General features: G+C 38.7%; 2 protein-coding genes across 2 annotated transcripts; one reads left to right on the top strand and one right to left on the bottom strand.

The window, feature by feature from the left end:
• Window positions 1-13,828: 13,828 nt before the first annotated feature.
• On the bottom strand, window positions 13,829-18,876 carry LOC107758912 (putative inactive receptor kinase At4g23740). The gene is made up of 2 exons (XM_016576757.2): window positions 17,666-18,876; window positions 13,829-17,376 (listed from the first exon to the last, which is right to left on the bottom strand). Exons 1-2 carry the CDS (start codon window positions 18,780-18,782, stop codon window positions 16,775-16,777), a joined length of 1,719 nt encoding a protein of 572 aa, XP_016432243.1. The 5' UTR covers window positions 18,783-18,876; the 3' UTR covers window positions 13,829-16,774.
• On the top strand, window positions 14,041-16,585 carry LOC107758913 (uncharacterized). Its single transcript, XM_075223124.1, has 2 exons — window positions 14,041-14,177; window positions 15,015-16,585. The coding sequence occupies exons 1-2, from the start codon at window positions 14,154-14,156 to the stop codon at window positions 16,320-16,322; spliced, it is 1,332 nt and encodes a 443-aa protein (XP_075079225.1). The 5' UTR covers window positions 14,041-14,153; the 3' UTR covers window positions 16,323-16,585.
• Window positions 18,877-19,235: the final 359 nt, after the last annotated feature.

The following is a 19,235-nucleotide window of genomic DNA, read 5'->3' as shown; positions in this document are numbered from 1 at the left end:
CTAAGATTTCTGGTATCACAATGGGGTATTGAGGTAAACCCTAATAAGATCCAAGCCATCGAAGACATCCCGGACCAGTTGTCCAAAGGCTCACGGGGAGATTGGTTGCTTTGAGTAGGTTCATTTTCCAGTCGTTAGAGAAATGCCACCATTTCTTCGTGCTGCCTGATCGAGGCCAACCCTGCACTACTACAAAGTAGCGAGAGTGGTCGAAACAGCTTTTACCTGAGAATGTTGGGATCGATTTCCACAGGGAGCTAGAAATGGGAATTGAGTTTCTATCTAAATTGGAAATGCGTAATTGCTCTTAATTGCAATTCTAATCATAGTTGGTTTTGATATTACTTCTAAATTTATACTAATAAGATGCTAAATTAAGCTAAGTTAAGCTAAGAGTAAGATACTTGAAGAGTTGTCTAAATAGTTAAAAGGCACCAGGGAAGTGACTTTCTCCTAGGTGGACACTTGACGGGTTCTCGAGTCTAAGGCTAGGTTGTCATGTTGGGGATTACGATATAACCATTGCTCGATACTACTCACTCTATACCTCTCGGTAGTTTGAGTGATTTTGCCCTAATTGACTTTCTCAAGACCAATTGAGTATGATAATTTGTGCAAGCAATTGAGGTTCAAGTCGGGTATTACTATCTCTAGGTTTAATCCTTTAATTGGGGCTAGCAATGTCTTGAATACACCCCAATTTCTTATTGGACTAATTTTTCTAGACTTAGACTCTCTTTCTCGAGAAGATCCCAAGTAAAATAGGCACAAATTAGTGTTTGCAACTATTAATTCAACATTAAAACCATAAATTAGTCCAAATATCAAATACCCATAGATATTCAAGCCTTAAAACACAAGACCCATCAAATACCCATACTAGGGTTGAACCACAATCCTAGCTAATGGGTCTAGCTACTCATGATAATAGAATAAAACAAAGAAATAGATGAAGAAAAACCCATAATATTTAATCACAAGCTAAAACTTGAAGATTTACTGGTAAAACTATTGTAAAATTACTCAAAATGGTAAAGGAACACTGTTCATGAGCGCAACTGCTAGTTAGAATACAATTGATGACCTAAAAATGGGAAAATAAACTATTTATACTAGATCGAATTTTTTGGACAGAAATACCCCCGGGGGGGGGGGGGGGGGTGCGGTCCGCACAAAATCGAATGTGGCCGCACTGAGGCTCTTGGCTTTAAACTTCTGCTCTCTGAACTTGGCCACCGTGGGCCGCACAAAATGCACCGCGGCCACGATGGCTTCTATTGCGGTTCGCACAAAAAGGACCGCGGACCGCACTGGCAATGATTCCCCAAATTGGCAACTCTCTGAACTTCAGCTTTGCGGACTGTACAATATCGAGTGCAGCCGCGATGAAGCCAATGCAGTCCGCACAAACTGCTTTGCGGCTGCATTGCTTGAGTGCCTAAAATGAGCACCTCTCTGAACTTCCTCATTGCGGACCGCACAAAATGGAGTGCGGCCGCATTGGACCTGTTGCACTGTACTTGGACTTGTTCTTGGTACTTGTGCATGTTTCACTCCCTTTTGAGCTGGTTTTGATGAATTGTCACCTTGTTGACCAAACCCTGCAAACAAGTACATTATGTAAGCCTTTGGGACTATTTTGTACACATTTTTAATCAAATCTCAAGTAAGAAAGAGTGTAAAATGCATCATAATCCCTTGTCATCACTGCCCAAAAAGAAAAATAACTTTGAATGGACCCTGGAATGCCAACATACTTTGAAATATTTGAAAATATACTTGTCAAGCCCTCTGTTACTTTCAAAATCGAAGGAAGGTAAAACACTGTTGGTCTACCTTGCAGTCTCGGAAGTAGCGATACGTGCAGTTTTAGTCCATGAGGATGAAGGCATGCAATCTCCCATTTATTACATTAGTAAAATTTTAACGGGAGCAGAAACTCACTATCCGCATTTGGAGAAGCTGTCCTTGGCTCTCGTAGTCACCACTCGGAAGCTAAGGCCTTACTTCCAATTTCACCCGATAACTGTGGTGATCATATTTCCCCTGCGGAACATTCTTCACAAACCCAAACTCCATGGTAGGTTGGCCAAATGGGCCGGCGAAATGAGTGAATTCGACATAGAATATAAACTAAGGACTGCGATTAAGTCACAAGTTTTGGCCGACTTTGTGGCCGATTACAGTCTGGGACTGCTACCTCTAGAGACTAAAGGAGAAGTAATGGTGTCAGAATTGACATCAAAAGTTTGGACTTTATTTACGGACAGAGCCTCCAACGTAAAGGGGTCCGGGCTTGGTGTAGTATTAATCACGCCTTCGGGGAGAGACCCTAAGGCAAGCCATCAGAACAGACCCTTTAACTAACAATGAAGCAGAGTATAAGGATTTGATTGCAGGATTCAAATTGGCCCGTGGACTAGATTCTGAGGTCATAGAAATCAAATGTGACTCACAGCTGGTGGTAAATCAGGTCTATGGGGTCTTCGAAACTAAAGAGAAGCGCATGCAACAATACGTAGTAAAGGTCCACGCTCCACTAGCTCGATTTCGGGAGTGGTGAATTACTCATATCCCGAGGGAAGAAAATGCAGAAGTAGATGCACTGGCTAACCTCGGTTCATCAACAAAAATGAAGGGATCAGATTATGGGACGGTAGTACAACTCATGCACTCGGTCCTGGATGCGGATAGCTACTACAAGGTAAATACGACTAACTTGATCTGGTATTGGAGGAATGATATCACCGATTCTCTCAAGCATGGGAAGTTGCCCAAAGATTCCAAGGCATCCCGAGTTCTGTGCACCAAAGCAGCACTGTATAGCTTCAAAGGAGGCCAACTGTATAGAAAATCTTTCCAATGCCCGCTGGCCCAATATTTGGGAGCATCCGAAGCTAATTACGTTATGCGAGAAGTCCACGAAGTGATATGCGGAAATCATTCTGGCGCAGATTTTTTAGTGCTAAAACTGGTAAGGGCGGGATATTATTGGCCCCACATGGAACAAGACACTAAAGCTTTCATACAAAAATGTGATAAGTGCCAACGCTACGCACCACTGGTGCATCAATCAGCATAACAACTACACTCAATTCTATCTTTGTGGCCGTTTATGAAGTGGGGAATGGGCATCGTTGGACCGCTGCCGCCGACTCCCGATAAGGTACAATTTCTTTTGATTTTAACTGACTATTTTTCTTAGTGGGTTAAAGCAGGTCCTTATCAGAAGATCGGTGAATGTGAGGTAGTGGATTTCTTGTGGGAAAACATAATCTACAGGTTTGGAACACCAAAAGAGATAACATGCGATAATGGGCCAATATTTAATGCCGCGAAGATCACAAAGTTCCTTGAAGATTTGAAAATAAAGAGACTCACATCCTCACCCTATCACCCGAGCACAAATGGTCAAGTTGAATCAACGAACAAAGTGATTATACAAAATCTCAAGAAAAGGTTGGAAGCTGCCAAAGGCAAATGGCCTGTAGAACTGCATGGAGTGTTATGGGTGTACCGAACAACGACCAAATCGAGCATAGGAGAAACTCTTTTTTCCCTGGTGTACGGAGAAGAAGACTTAATCTCGGTAGAAGTCGGGGAGCCCACCTTGAGGTATTTCTAAGCAAATTAAGAGTCAAACAGCGAAGCAATGTTAATCAACTCTGAGCTACTCGATGAGCTCATGGACTTAGCGCATATAATAATGGTAGCCCAAAAGCAAAGAATTGAATGATATTACAATCGAAGAGCCAACCTTCATTATTTCAAAGTAGGATACGTGGTCCTAAGGAATGTAACTCAAAACATCCGGGAGCTTAATGCTGGGAAGCTAGGTCCAACATGGGAAGGTCCCTACCGGATTTGAGCTATCACCGGAAAAAGTTCATACGAGTTGGAGAATCTGGATGGAGAAAAGTTGTCAAGCAACTGGAATGTGGCATACCTCAAGAGATATTATTGCTGACAAACGTCACCTTTACTGAAAGTATGTGTTGCACTCTTTTTCCCTTCATCCATTTTTTATCACAATTGGATTTTTTCTGGTAAGGTTTTTAACGAGGCAGCAACGGAGAGCATACTACGAAGAAAGTTTCAATGGCAGTAATAAGACCTTTAATAGCAAGGCACACAAGCGAAGAACTACTCCAGGACGGTTAGATAATATTTGGCTCGATAACAAAATTTCCACCGAGAAAGTAAATTTGCTATCAAGCAAACATTACCCGACCGTTCACAAGTGCAAACCACTAGAGGATTATTAGATAGTCTTTTGCTTGATAGCATAAATTCCCAAGGGAAATCAAAGTTTGTTACCGAGCTGAGGATTGTCTAGCAATTCATTAGTGGGATCCTCAAAGGTGCAAGATTCCCAGTGTTCCAATCCGTATGCTTCACATTCAAACACTTGGGGGGGGGGAGAGATAATATGAGAATATGGCAACAATGACTGCCACGTCGACCGAAGCACAAAAATCGGGAACATAGTTGTATCATCGGGACCGGGGACTACACGACCAGCCCCGTAGAAACAAGTTGTATGAATTAGCCACAAGAAATGACAATTTCTTTTTAGCATAGTGAATGCTTATGTACTTTTGAAAACGGAAGGAATAAAGTAAAGTCCTTTTATTTTCCATCTTATTTCTTGTCTGATCGATGAATTGATTTTATCATTTGAAAGTTAAACAAGTATTTCAAATGCTATTACCATAATGAAAAGGAGATGTCCTTTTTAAGAGCACCGTAAACATAAAAGGGCCCTCGATTATGAAAATCCTCATGTTAAAGGGTTGATTTTGGAAGAACTTATGCCTGAAATTAAAACGCCTTTGGGAAAAATACACCCAAAGCCTTGCACAAAAGGACGCAAAAGCAAACTTGCGCAAATACTTATGAAAACCCTCACGTTAAAGGGTTGATTTTAGACGAATTTGTGACCAAAATCCAAATGCTTTCGAGGAAAAACACACCCAATGTTTTATGTAATAAGACAAAAACAGTAAAACTTGCATACGACGCTTAAGCAAAAGAAAAAGAGTGCAAAACTTGCATAAATGTTCAAACGAAAGAAAGACTCAAACAGTACTTGAGCAAAAAAGATGTCTTTATTTACAATAACGTGCCAAAGTGGCATAGATACAAAAGTTGGAAAAAGAAAATACTAAACTGTTGCATCTCCGGAACCCGGAGGAAGAGAAGTGTCCGCGCCCCTAGAGGAAGTGGGTAGATTCGCCGATGGCTCAACAGTTTGGCCTTCGCTAGTTTAGTCTTCAACATCTTCTTCGTCTGTTTCCTCTTCAGTTCCCGAAGTTTTAGAACCAGAACAAAAAGAACCGAAAGTGCCAGGCTCTGCCGGGAGACCACTTTTAGCAGCTAACTCAAGCTCACGGGCCTTAGAAATTTTGGTATCAAAATCAATTATACCTGTTTTGTCCTCTTCAAAAGGTTTTCTCCTCATGATATACATAACATAAGTTTTCTCAACAACGAGGGAAGCCGTTTGGCGCTTAAGTTATTTTTTGAGTTAGGTTATCTCGGCAGAAAGGTTTTCCCAGGCGGATCTAATGGATCTGAGGCTAACATCAAGGTCATGGACAGTTGGGCAAAAGAGCCTATTATGCTCAATAGTTTTCCTATACTTCTCCTCCAACTGGGCATATTTCATCCCCATAGTAGCAAACTTTTCAGTTTTGAAGTTCAAGGCTGCCTCTAAATTGATCAATCTTTCAGCAGAGGCAACCTCACGATTGGATGCAGCAAGAACGACATTATGAACTTCAGCCCATTTGGCCTTAGCCTCTTCAAATTGAACCCTCAACGGGGCGATCTCTTGGCTAAGAGTCTCCACTTCTTGCTCGATTTGCTGCACGCGAGCCTCCAACACAATGGCCTTAGCAGCTTAGTTTCCAGTTCTTAGAGGCGAGCAGTGGCTTGGTCCCGCTCGGCCAAAAATTGATCCCGCTTGGAGTTAAGTTCCTCATTTCCCAAATCAACCTCTTAAGGCCCTCAAAAGCAAGAAAGTTGGCCTACAAAATAAGAAGGGCAAGCTCAAGATATTTTCAAGCAAAACAGAAGAAATAGCAAATGAAGTAAAGAATGTACCGTTGCGGTGTTATGCATGGCATTGTTCAACAAGCACTCTCCCGATAGAGCCTGTATCTTTTACTAATCTTTCTCTAAAGCCAAAGGCTTCAGATAGTTAGCAAGTTCCACCGGTCAAAATAGCAAATTGCATCTGATGGAGACCGAGAGAGTAATGTTCCTCCTCCTTTGCGGATCTTCTGAGGGGGCATCATAATTTTTCCCCAAATTCCCATGAAATGGGGACTGGGGAAGAGGAACATATTCTTCTCGGGCAGATACAACTAGTGAAAATGAAAAAGCAATTGTTGGTGGAAGAGTTGGTGAAGAAGGTGATGAAGCTGATGGCATTGAAGGATGAGAAACAACTGCGTCGAACGCAATGCTGGTTGTTAGTTGCTCATCAACCGAAGACGACAAGGGCCTGGTATTGAGCCTCACGATACCGGGTGCAGTGATTGGGATCGGGCAACGAGAGTGGCATTTTCCACCATTTCGAACTCCCCCCAAAGTGTTGAGACATCGTCCTCGGTTGGTGTAACTAACTCAACAGGTTGAGCATTCTATTGAGATGATAAGGATCATTGTCTTTTATGTAGAAAAGCTCCATCATCACTAGCTTCTCCATCATCGTTGATCATCATGGTGTCTATGACCGGCCCAGGCGGAGGGCTCGTCACCACGACTTTCGTAGGCGACTCGGGGGTGGCATTCTTTGACCTCTTATTCTTTCCCCCGGTCGCGAAGGAACATTTTCTTTTTGGTTGGTTGTTCTCCGGCCGGGGACTCCGTGAAGAAATACTTGTACACGAAGCAGGCTTGTAGACACCTGTTCGAGTAAGCGCCTCCTAAAGCAGCCTCGCTACATCAGTAGGATCAGCCAAAACATCCTCATCGGGGATGACAATCGAGCCCGGGGGTAGACCTGAATTCAGAAAAAAGGAGAAAGGATCAATAAATTTACTCATGTAAAAAGCAGGAATGAGATAAGTCTAAGTTACCATGATTTTTGTCCTTCCACCCGTATTTGAGGGTCAATTCTTTGCACGTGCGGGTTTCAAGCGTAGTGATGTCCAGGATTTTTTGGACCTACTGGTCCAAGTCTTCAACCCTAGGTGAAACCCATCTAGTTACTAAAACAGGCGAAATAAGGAGGATCAATACGGATATGAAACAATTTCTAATGGAAAAAAATATTAAACAAGGAGCTTACGAGTGCGATACCATGATTCAGAAAAGGATGAAGTCGTTGCCGGAATGATATCATTGCTGGCAACTGCAACGAACCTTCCATCCACCCATGGTTGTTATCATCATTCATGCTAGATAATAGAGGATGGTGACCGCGTTTGCTAAAGTTTATCATTCCCTCGCGGAAGATTTTGGGGAAATAGAGATTCATCACGTGAGCTAAGGATAGCTCCTCTCCCGTATCTTGGCACAAAGGTCGAAGACAAGCAACCGTCCTCCATACAAAAGGACTTACTAGTGCCAAACACACCTGGTAGCGGAGGCAGAACTCCACAATAACGGAGTCAATCTCTCCACTCAAAGAAAACGCTCCCAAAGTAAAGCGAATACGTGTAAAAATGTGTAAAACCCTTCCTAGGAAGGGTTACTCGCTCTGTTAGAACAGAAGAAATAATTTCCAAATATTGACAGTTGCAATCTTCCTTCACAGTAGGAATGATGGAAGGGCGGATGGAAGAAGGTTACCAGCTAACGGCCCATGTATGAGAGTTAGCTGAAGGGAATATCTCTTCAAAGTCTTTTGTTGTAATAAGACTTCTAGGGATGGTGGTGCCTACTGTTGGAGGAGCAACATCCTCGGTTTTGTTCTTGTTCTTTGAAGAACTGATGTTCTTTGAAGAAGAAGGAAAAGTGTTTTCGTTTGAAGAAAGTTAAAGAAAGGTTTAAGAACAATAAAGAGAGTTTTAGAGAGTTTGGAAAGTTATGGAGTATGAATGGAGAAGGTTGATGCGTATAAGTAAAGGTTTAGGCGGCTAAATTTGTGGCCATGACTACCTCGATAACCGCCAAAAGTTATGCTGAATCGCGGGATGATGCATGTTCGGGGTATTAAATGCGGAGGGACGTGCGTTTAATCAACCGTCAGAAGCTTTTCAGAAGGAATCATAGTAATTCCCGCCAAAAAGAGTGTTTCTACCAACTTTCCGGTGACACAAAGTTATGTCATCCAAAAGTAGGGGACTATATGTATAGGGTAAAATATACTATACTAAGTGACCGCTTAAGAGAGTGACACGTGGAACCTAAGGTAGGGGATAGTTAGAACCGAAGGCAATTATCCTGTTTGTCACCCGAAAGAATGACATTCGTAAAGATGCAATAATTACCCTCCGCCTGGTGGTATTTAATGGAGAATATTCAACAACATTTAATGCGCTGCCCGTTACAGAGAACTTATTATTTATGCTCACCGTTACACTTTCATCAATGACCCTCATTATTGACATTAAAGAAGGGCATGATCCTAGGACCTTGTTCCCTAGGTGCATATATAAATAGTAAGCTTTGTTATCATTGTAAAGGGGAAAGACTTTTCCGGGAAACTTATGCTATAATTGATTCAAAGTTTTATACAATTTTATCTTCTTGTTCCTTGATTTCATCACTGTTGTGCTCGAAAACTTTGCTCCCGGAATTACTGTTTGTGCGATTTTATCTTTGTTTCGAGGCTAAATATTGCGTATTTCTTCAATTATTCTATTATTTCAGGATCGAATTAATTCACTTTTCTAGAAACTATGTATAAATTCAACTGTATCGATTTACGGGTAAACAATAACTAGTTAACGTTGGGAAAGTGATTTAGTTTTAAATTGGTACATAATCATGTGGGAAAATAAAAATATTGGGAGGGGGCCTTTTAATTTATCTTTTATATCCTCACATCTAAAGGCACATATCCTCACATCTAAAGGCACATGAATCATGATAGATGATACTGTACTTAGCAGAATGAATGACTAACTCTTAGTTTGGTATATTTCTTTTTTAAAGATTTTTACTCGCGGATAATCGAAGTGTCTTTTCTTTTGAAACATATCAACCACAACTCTCGCTGATTGCATTTGTTTTTTCTTTCTTTCTAATATAAGATTATGAGTTATCTTCTCTCTAATGATATTTTTCCTATGTAGAACTATAATGAGTAGCATGATTTCTGGCTCATCGAATTGAAGCGCGCAGCTCCGTGCACTAAACTTCTGTTATGCGCAAAATTCAAAAAAAGGATCGGATCATAAGGGTCTATTGTACGCAACCTTACTCAGCATTTCTGCAAGAAATTATTTTCGCAATTTCTTGCATAAATTCAAGGTAAGGATGCGTACCAAATTAAAGTGGCTAAATGTGGAGTACAAAATAGTGCCAGCATACTGTAGTGGTTCTGTTTCGGCCTAATGCATGAATAGGCTCTAGAAAAAGAAAGAAAACGAAATAATATCAGAAACGAGCCCACATGAAATGATAAAAAGTCCAAATTGATCGTATATAAAATCCAAGGGGACGAATGAAGTGTACAAAAAGATCCAACTTTTGGTGACCCCATATCACTTTAGCTTTTAGCTTTTGGTTTATTGGGGCAGTAGGGCTAATCCGTTGAATTATGTGCCGAATTACGAAGAAAAAGAAAAAGGATGGTATGTTCTTTGAGGAATAAAAAAACCTCAATTAGCGGAGGAACTATTGATTTGTTTTTTCTTTTTCCACAAGGCTCCACACATTAAATACAAAGTGTTACAAAGCATAGAATATGGTCACGCATGACGTTTTCCCCCATTTTTGAACCTTATCTTTTGTCCTTTTTCTTCAAAAAAAAGTCTCATACCCTCAAAGAAGTCATGTGAAGGATGAACGTCTATATTTTTGACGAGAAATATCAAGGGACAACACTTGGCTACATTTTCCTTTCTCGTGATACACCTTTATCCATCCATATTTAATGAAAACGGCTGTTTTAAGATACCTCTTCTAATGTTCAATATTTAGTAGAATTGTCTGCAAAAATAAGAAGAATTCGTTGTCAGGGGGTCTCAAGTGTTAGAATTCAACATTACCATTAATGACATGTTGAGGTTACCCAAATTTCATATCATGTTTAAAATAATTTTATATTTCACACCAAATTAAACTATGCTATATTAATTAAAACGAGGGGTGTACAATTGTTTTTTCGTAGGCGGATCCCCATAGAGAATGTGATGCTCAAGCACCCATTGCCCATGGTATTTGATGCTCAAGCACCCATTGCCATGGTATCGAACATATAATTTTATACACAATTTTGCATGAAATGCATATATATTTAGGAGAGCACCCATTACTCAAACACATTGGTGGGTGCTACTGGTTTAGTTAGGTGTTGTCCTGATTTTCTTATCTTGAAGGAAATGACAACATGCTTACCATAATTGGATTTTCCTATTCTTAGAAAGAAACATAAATCTCTCATATTTGGCGAGTCTTTTTTCTTGTAGGAAAAAGTTTGGATTTCAATAAATTGAGGATCCTTCCTTCTCGTTCAGTAGCATCCACAAATGTAGCCATATGGGGTTTGAAAGTTATGTTTAGGGGGAGAACATTATGAGACAAATGCTAGTGTGTCATTTGTGTTTGCCTCTTCGTGAGGTTGTTCTCTCAATATTTTGTACTTTCTTTTATATAGTAGATTGCCCATCTCCATCCATGGACGTAGGTCAATTGACCGAACCACGTTAAATATTTATGTCTTTTTTGGTATATTTCTCTTTTGTTATTTGATTTATCGTCATTCAAGATTTGCTTACTAGATTTCGCATGACACCTGATTATTTTCGGTCCTAACAAGTGGTATCAGAGTGAGGTTCAAGACATGTTTATCTTGGCAGGTTCAGTTCTAGTCGTAACATATTTGACGATAATCGTGTTTTTTGTCTGAGAAATTTGACCTTAGTACTACTCACGTTGAGACAAACTTTGTGGTGGAGATTTGGAGATGCGACCTGTTGAAGGTTATGTGAAGAAGGATGATCAAGTTTATTTCGTCAGAAAATTCAGGCCAATGGAGAGAATTTTAGGTGTTGACCTGATTTTTTTTCACCATATTTGATTTTCCTATCTCTTGAAGGAAAGGGCAACATGTTTACCATAATTGAGTTTTCTTTTTTGTAGAAGAAAATTTTAAATCTTCCATATTTGGCTAGTCCTTTTCTGGTAAGAAAAACTTCTATAAATTGAGAATCCTTCCTTCTTATTCAGTAGCTTCCACAATGTAGCCATATGGGGTTTGAGAGTCAAGTTTAGGGGGAGAACTTTACGGGACAAGTGTTAGTGTATCACTTGTGTTTGCCTCTTCGTGAGGTTGTTCTCTCGATATTTTGTACTCTCTTTTATATAGTGGATTGCTCATCTCCGTCCATAGACGTAGGTCAATTGACCAAACCACGTTAAATATTTGTGTCTCTTTTGGTATATTTCTCATTATGTTGTCTGATTTATCATCATTCAAGTGTTGCTTAACTAGCTTCCGCATGACACCTGAATTTTTTGGTCCTAATAAGTAGTATTAGAGCGAGGGTCAAGACATGTTCATCTTGGCGGGTTTAGTTTTAGCCGCAACGTATTTAACGATAATTATGATTTTTATCTGAGAAATTTGACCGTAGTGCTATGCACGTTGAGACAAACTTTGTGGTGGAGATCTGGAGATGCAACCTGTTGAAGGTTATGTGAAGAAAGTTGATCAGGTTTGTTTTGCGAGAAAATTCAAGTCAAGTGTGAGAATTGTTAGGTGTTGTCCTGATTTCTTACCATGTTTAATTTTCTTATCTCTTGAAGGAAATGACAACATGTTTACCATAATTAGGTTTTCCTATTCTTAGAAAGAAACATAAGTCTCCCATATTTGGCGAGTCCATTTTCTTGTAGGAAAATGTTTAGATTTCTATAAATTGAGGATCCTCCTTTCTCATTCAGTAGCATCCACAAGGTAGCCATATGGGGTTTGAGAGTCATGCTTAGGGGGAGAATTTTACGGGACAAATGTTAGTGTGTCATTTGTGTTTGCCTCTTTGTGAGGTTGTTCTCTCTATATTTTGTACTCTCTTTTTTATAGTGGATTGCTTATCTCCATCCGTCGACGTAGGTCAATTGGCTGAACCATATTAAATGTTTGTGTCTCTTTGGTATATTTCTCTTTTGTTATTTGCTTTATCATTGTCAAGGTTTGCTTACTAGATTCCGCATGATACCTGATTATTTTTGGTCCTAACAGTTAATGGAATCTAAGGATGTTCTGATTCCTACGTGATGCACTCTTTCTGCTCAGATAGTTCTTCTCTTCGTATTTTTTATTCCTTATTTTTTTTCCGAATTTTTTTCTTATTCGCCTAACTTTTTTTTCGTCTCCCTTTTACATGGTTTTCCTTTCTGTTCTTAACTTTATCGTTGTTCCTTTCTTCAATTCATTTCGTTAATCGTGGCATAAAAAGAAAATATATTCAATTTACCACCACCAAATTTGACAGCTTATATTGTAGTTTGGAATTCTCACAATAATGATATATTCAAGAAAATACAAATATTCATATTTTTGGTCATTCTATTTATTATTTATCCGTATTAAATATAAGTAGTTCGAAAATTTTATTAGATTTGTCTAAATCCGACCCCTCCCACCATTACCTTGAAATACTGGATCTACCACTTATTTTTGGACTAAATTAAACATTAAACTATGGATTCAGGAGACGACCCATGGAAGAAAATACTCCCTCCGGTCCAAAATAAGTTATTTTTTGGCCTTTTTTTTGTGGTCCAAAATAAGTGATTTTTTCCAGATTTCAAGAATGAATTAATTATTTTTTTCCTACATTGCCCTTGAAGTAAATAGTATTGGAATATGTGTTAGGAGTATTTATGTGAAGAAATAGTAAAGGTTAATATGATCAATTTTATTGCTAATTAATGTTAAAAGATGAATTTCTTAATCTATGTGAAAAGAGCTAAAAAATCACTTATTTTGGACCGAAGGGAGTATGAGTTATGCAAAGGTACGAGTTTATCTATTAATGATCAAGAATACATAATTTGTCACATCCCCAAGAAAATAGCATGTGGTAGACACGCTCCAGTGTGCAGATACCAACTGTGAAACGCACTAAGAGGTCCATTGATTGATTGGAGTGGTGAGCCAATGGCTATAGGTCGGTGTTTCCTGTGGGAGGCCAACTTTTTGTATTAAAGAAAAGGCAAACGAAATTATATCCTCTAATACTACTAATCTAATGATATTAGTATAAAATTCCAAAAGATAGTAACCAGTTTGATTGAGAACAATATTTAAGAAAAATATAAAATTTTTGAACTTAGTGATATAAATTGAGGCACGTATATTTTGTAAATGTATAAATCATTATATAAAAATAAATTATTTTTAAATATAAAAAATAATATTTTTTATATGGACTAAAAAGAAAATACTCCATCTGTTTCAGTTTATGTGAACCTACTTCCTTTTTGGTCCGTTTAAAAAAAAATACTCATTTCTAAATTTGATAACAATTTAGCTTAAACTTACAATTCTATCTTTAATGCTAATCTTTTATAATCACAAAAATAATTCGATCCTTTTTTGACTTATTTACCACAAATTATAAAAATCTTTCATTTCTTCTCAAACTGCGTCGTCGCTCAAAAAAGTTGACATAAATTGACACAGAGGGAGTAAGTTGGAAGGAATAATACAAATTAGTATAATAGACAAACTGGTAAACCCACTACCATCATTCCGTTGATTTTATTCTCTGCACCTCTCAATTATTCTTCTTCGTATTTCGTGTTGGCTCTTCTTCTTCCAGTGAAGATACAGATTTTACAATATTTGCTGTTTGCACTTGTTCTGCCCTATAAACGGAAAGTATTGCTGTTTGCACTTGTTCTGCCCTATAAACGGAAAGTAAGGTCTAAGGACTAACCTGTTAGACTTTTATCATTACGTGCCTATTTTCTTTGGTTCATTAAATGAACTTCATTTCTTGATTCCACTCTTTTGACTTGTTCTTTTTATGCTCAATCAACATACCCTGCTAGTAAGGAATTTCAAGCACTTGTGTTATTTCTCTTCTTTAATTTTGAGGAATTTTGATTGGGTTTTAACTACTTTGTCTGAGTTAGGAAAGGGAAAATAGAAGGGTAAAGATTGTAGCTTTATTAATCTTTCTTTGGTGCCTGAACACTGGAGGAGAAAGTGAAAGATTTTGTAGCTTTATGGGTTCTGTTTATTTCCAGGATCAGACTTGGTAGTTTAAGCTGTTTCTCCTTCTGTCGATTTTTGTGTTTTTGCTCCCCTCTCTTTTGGTTTTCCTCAGTTTGCTATGAATAAAGATTAATTCGTTTTTAAATTGGGATAATTGCTTTAGTTAACTAGTTCACTAGATTCTGATTTTCTACATGTTGATGAGCTTATGCTCTTGGTATAACAGTATCTAGTGTTGTAATTTTGGTATCTTAACCAGTTCTGACTGTTTTTGCTCATTCTCTGCAATGTTATTCTGTCTTTTTTAAATTAACATGGAGCTCCACCATTCTCAATCTTGATCCCTTATTTGCTGGTCTAGATATGTTTCTGATTTAGGTTTATGAGTTTATTGGTTAAGGTTTTCACATTAAATGCAGCTGCTAATCAGTGGCGAAGCCAGGAAACTCAATAAGGGTGTTCAAATTTTGAACACCCTTTGCCCGTGAGCTATGCAAGGGTGTTCAAAGTCTATTTTTAATCAGTAACAAGTAATATTTTACCTTATACGTAGTATAATTGTTCGGTGAAGGGTATTCAGTTGATCTTGGGCCAACATAGCTTCGCCCCTGCTGCTAATTCTTATTTGATGGTGATACCTGATATTGAAGCTATCCTTCAAATTTCTTAGGTACTATTTGTGGTCAGCTTCATGGATTCTCCACAGTCTGTTGTATCACCATTTAAGGGTTCCTCTGTTTTTGTCGACTCCGAGAAGCAAAGCAGTGAATTTTTCATCAAGAATCCTTCTGGACTATCCGAGGGAATTTCTGCTCGCAGAGAGGAGGCTGTTGCCCGCAACGTGGAGGACTTCATTGGTGTTCTCGACGTGTATGTACATCAGGCTAGAGATATCCACAACATCTGCATTTACCATAAGCAAGATGTTTATGCAAAACTTTGCCTTACTAGTGATCCTGAAAATGCAGTCTCCACTCAGATCATTAATGGCGGTGGGCAATCTCCAGTCTTCAATGAGAATCTAAGGCTCAAAGTTCGTACGATAAAATGCTCGGTTAAATGTGAGATATGGATGATGAGCAGAGTGAGGAATTATTTGGAAGACCAACTGCTAGGATTTGCACTAGTCCCCCTTTCTGAAATCCTTGTCAAAAATGGAAAGCTAGAAAAAGAGTTCTCTCTTTCGTCGACCGATCTCTATCACTCCCCAGCAGGATTTGTACAGTTGTCCGTTTCTTACAATGGTACTTCACCTGAAGTGCTTGAAATTCCTTCATTGCCTGTATCTGTGGACACTGATGCATCTCGGGCCCCAGATAGCGAGACACCCGAGTCGTTGCTTAAGGAGTTTGATAAAATTGAGTTCCCAGATCCTAAGATTGTAAATGAAAATAATCTTATGGTCTCTGAGTACTTTAATATACCAGGCACTAATCTGGATTCTCAAAGCTCAGATAGCTTTGTCTCTTCTGATACTGAAAATCAGCTCAGTCCAGATGTAGATGTCCATATGGGAAGTTTTCCAAGTGGAGTTGCTAATTTCCACCAATATCCTAAGCGCGATTCCCCTCCTAGCAGCGTATCAACCATCGACTCTCCATCCGCTTTGCACCCTGCAACCTCTCAGTCCTCTGATACCCAAGGAGCTTCAAAATCTCCGGGGGAAGAATATGCTTCAGCTCCTAAAGCCAGTGGAGATGCTGAGAGTAACATATCGGAAACCAAGCCTAGCAGTGCATTTCCAAAGCCAGTGGTTGCAGTGAACATTGAGCCAGAGCAAAAGGTTGTGCAACAGGATATCGTGGATATGTACATGAAAAGTATGCAGCAATTTACTGAGTCCTTGGCAAAGATGAAGCTTCCATTGGACATGGAAACTAGGCCAACAACTTCTGGTAATTCAAGTTCAGATCAGACATCGCAAACACCCAAGAGCACTGGCTCACGGGTGTTCTATGGCAGCAGAGCTTTTTTCTGAGCTTTTGCGAATGGTTCTCAGATGACCTATAGCGATTAGGACCAAGTATAAAAGGATAAACGAACACTTAAGGATTTTATGAATGTGGTGTTTTATCCATTTTATGATTTTAGCCCATGGATAATTAAAATGCTCTGAACTAATAGACTTAGGTCCGTTGAAGACTTGTTTTACTTCTGTACCATGTTAATTAGAACTTTGTGCTTAATTTATGCTCAGCATTTCCCTTGAAATAATCTGATTATGTGCTGTGCTATTTCATCATCATCATCCTCAATATACTAAGATTCTTATCAGCAATCATATGTGTGATACGGTATTTAGTATGCTACAAGACACCATTCTGAGACAACATACAGTCACCACTGGCCTTGCATGCCATTGTCTGATATTATTTATGCAGATAATGTCACATACATACAGAAAGCAGAAAAGCCCTCAAACTAAAAGGCTTACAGATGCTTCATTGAACCAGGGGTGGATTCAAAAGAAGTCATAGAAGAAGGAGAGATGTCTTCTTGATCATTCACAACTTCCTCAATTATCTCCAAAACCTCTGTCATTGTAGGCCGCTCCTCTGGCAAACGCTCCACACACTTGAGTGCTACATTTAGTAGAGGGAAAGCATACATTTCAAAGCAGGCAACTTCACTATCAAACACCTCTCCAGTCCATTCTTCCCGCACTATAGATTTCACCCATTTGACAAGGTCTAATCCAGTTTTCTCCACAACTTTACCTGTCAGCAATTCCAGCAGAATCACCCCAAAGCTATAGGCATCAGCTTCTTCTGTCGACGTCTTCTCAGGGGCTGTGTAACCATTGTCATTGTAGAAGCAACTCTTGTTGGGGTCTAGGAACTTGCAATATCCATACTCACTTATTAATGGCTCCTCATTTTCGTTTAACAGAATATTTGATGGCTTAATGTTGCCATGGGGAATGACATTGCCTTTCTTAGAACTTCTGTATATGAAAGCCAATCCCCTTGCTATGCCAACTGCAATTGACAGCCTTAGTTTCCATGGGAAATTCCTTTTCCCCTCTACATAATCTGCAAGTGAAAAGAACAACAAAATGATCAAACAACAACCCAGTAAAATCCCACAAGTGGGGTCTGGGGAGGGTAGAGTATACGCAGACCTTACCCCTACCCCGGAAGGGTAGAAAGGTTGTTTCCGAAAGACCCTCGGCTCAAGAAGAAGGAAATAAACAATAGACAATAGATCAGTGACAACAAAAGAAGCTAGACAAATAATATCAGCATCGTAAGAGATATGATCAAATACTGAAAATTGTAAAATCTTGGACACTGTAATTAGTTCTCAACTTAATTCACTTACTTTCAAAAAGAGTAAGTAGACTTCCATTGTTCTGGTATTTGTAGATAAGCAATTTTTCTTCATTGCTAGAGTAATAAGCAACAAGTGGAAGTACATTTTGATGTTTCAAATTCCCTATTCTTTTCATTGTTTGGGAAAATTCTTTGAACCCCACTTGTAGTTTCTTCAGTCTCTTGACAGCAAAAACACCACTGCTACTGATATGGACTTTGTAAAGGCTGCTACAAAGGCCTTGTTTTCTCAAATTAGCAGTTGCTTCAAGAAGATCATCCATTGTAAATTTTTCCACATCTTGCATGAAAAAGCATAGTTCTGAGCTTTTTTCTTCAGTCTTACATACTCCATCCACAACCTCAGCTGAGGGAGTTTTTCGAGGAGACGAATAATTAGCTACTTCTTTTAAAACCTCCTTGTCCTTTGCTGATCTAACACATCTCGTGTACAAGAATACTAAAACCACTAAGACAAGAACAATTGCAGCAAATATGAGTAGCCAAACCATCAAGTTTATATGATGCTTTGTTTTTGTCTTCTCACCTTCTCTAGTTGAAGATGGAGCTATAAACATATATGTAGATTCTTTCATTTTTACACCTCTCAACGCTTGTAGACTCGTCAAAGGTTGTGAAAAAATGAAATTGTTATTAGAAACGTTCAGTTTCTTAAGATTCTTGATCATTGTCAAAGAGTGCAGTAGAAATGATGAATTTCCATTGAGAAAATTGCTGCTTAGATCAAGAACAGTTAAGCTTTTACACCTTGATAGAGATTCAGGAATTATCCCTTTAATTTTATTCCTTGCTAAGCTAAGAACTCGCAATTTTGAGAGTTTACAGAGGGATTCTGCATCAATTATCCCACTGAGATTCATGTTTTCAAGCCTTATTTCTATGACTTTACCGGTACGTAAATTGCACTTAACACCTTGTAATTTGTAGGAGCAAGGGTTGTAAGTCACTGAAGAATTGCACTTAATTCCTAGTACATTGTTTGGATCAATAGCAAGAATAAAATTGAGGAAGGACTTGGATTCGATTAACTCACCTCCATTACAGAATCTGATAAAAAGAAGAGAAGCTAAAACACTTAGAATCAACTTGATGAGAAGATTATCCATATATTTAGCTAGAAGAAAAGTTGTTGCCTTGACATATCCTCAGAAGTTGTACATGGTTACTGAATGTGTTAACATAATTGCACAACATAGTATTACGTGGGAATGATCCATATCCCTCTTTCGGCATTTTCTGGTTTTGTGACTTTGTTTCTTCGATGCAAACAATTTGGTCACAGTTTCCAAAGTTCCCATGTTATGACTTGATCTCTAATCTACATTGTAATATTCATTATACATCTGTATTCATACATTACAAGGTAGTAGTGTCTTTACTGTCGAAGCCTTTAACCGTTCAAAAGTTATGTTAGGCCATCTCCGCTTACCTCCATTTTCTCCCCCAAAATACAATAATCTCCAAATGATTAGAAAAATATTTTTGGTATCTCAAAAACAAATATTCTAAAATTATGTCTAGATTCATTTTCTTATTATTACATTAATGAGTCATTATTG

The sequence above is a fragment of the Nicotiana tabacum genome, chromosome 10 (assembly GCF_000715075.1).
Source record: "Nicotiana tabacum cultivar K326 chromosome 10, ASM71507v2, whole genome shotgun sequence".
Taxonomy (NCBI): Eukaryota; Viridiplantae; Streptophyta; class Magnoliopsida; order Solanales; family Solanaceae; genus Nicotiana; species Nicotiana tabacum.
This window is presented reverse-complemented; position numbering and strand designations above follow the sequence as displayed.

Bases quoted from the DNA above. Each gene is read 5' to 3' on its own strand.
- LOC107758913 (XM_075223124.1), top strand. From the start codon at position 14,154: ATGCTCAATCAACATACCCTGCTA. The intron at 14,178-15,014 runs GTAAGGAATTTC...CAAATTTCTTAG, and splicing joins TCAATCAACATACCCTGCTA to GTACTATTTGTGGTCAGCTT.
- LOC107758912 (XM_016576757.2), bottom strand. From the start codon at position 18,782: ATGGATAATCTTCTCATCAAGTTGATTCTAAGTGTTTTAGCTTCTCTT. The intron at 17,377-17,665 runs GTAAGTGAATTA...TTTCACTTGCAG, and splicing joins TCTACTTACTCTTTTTGAAA to ATTATGTAGAGGGGAAAAGG.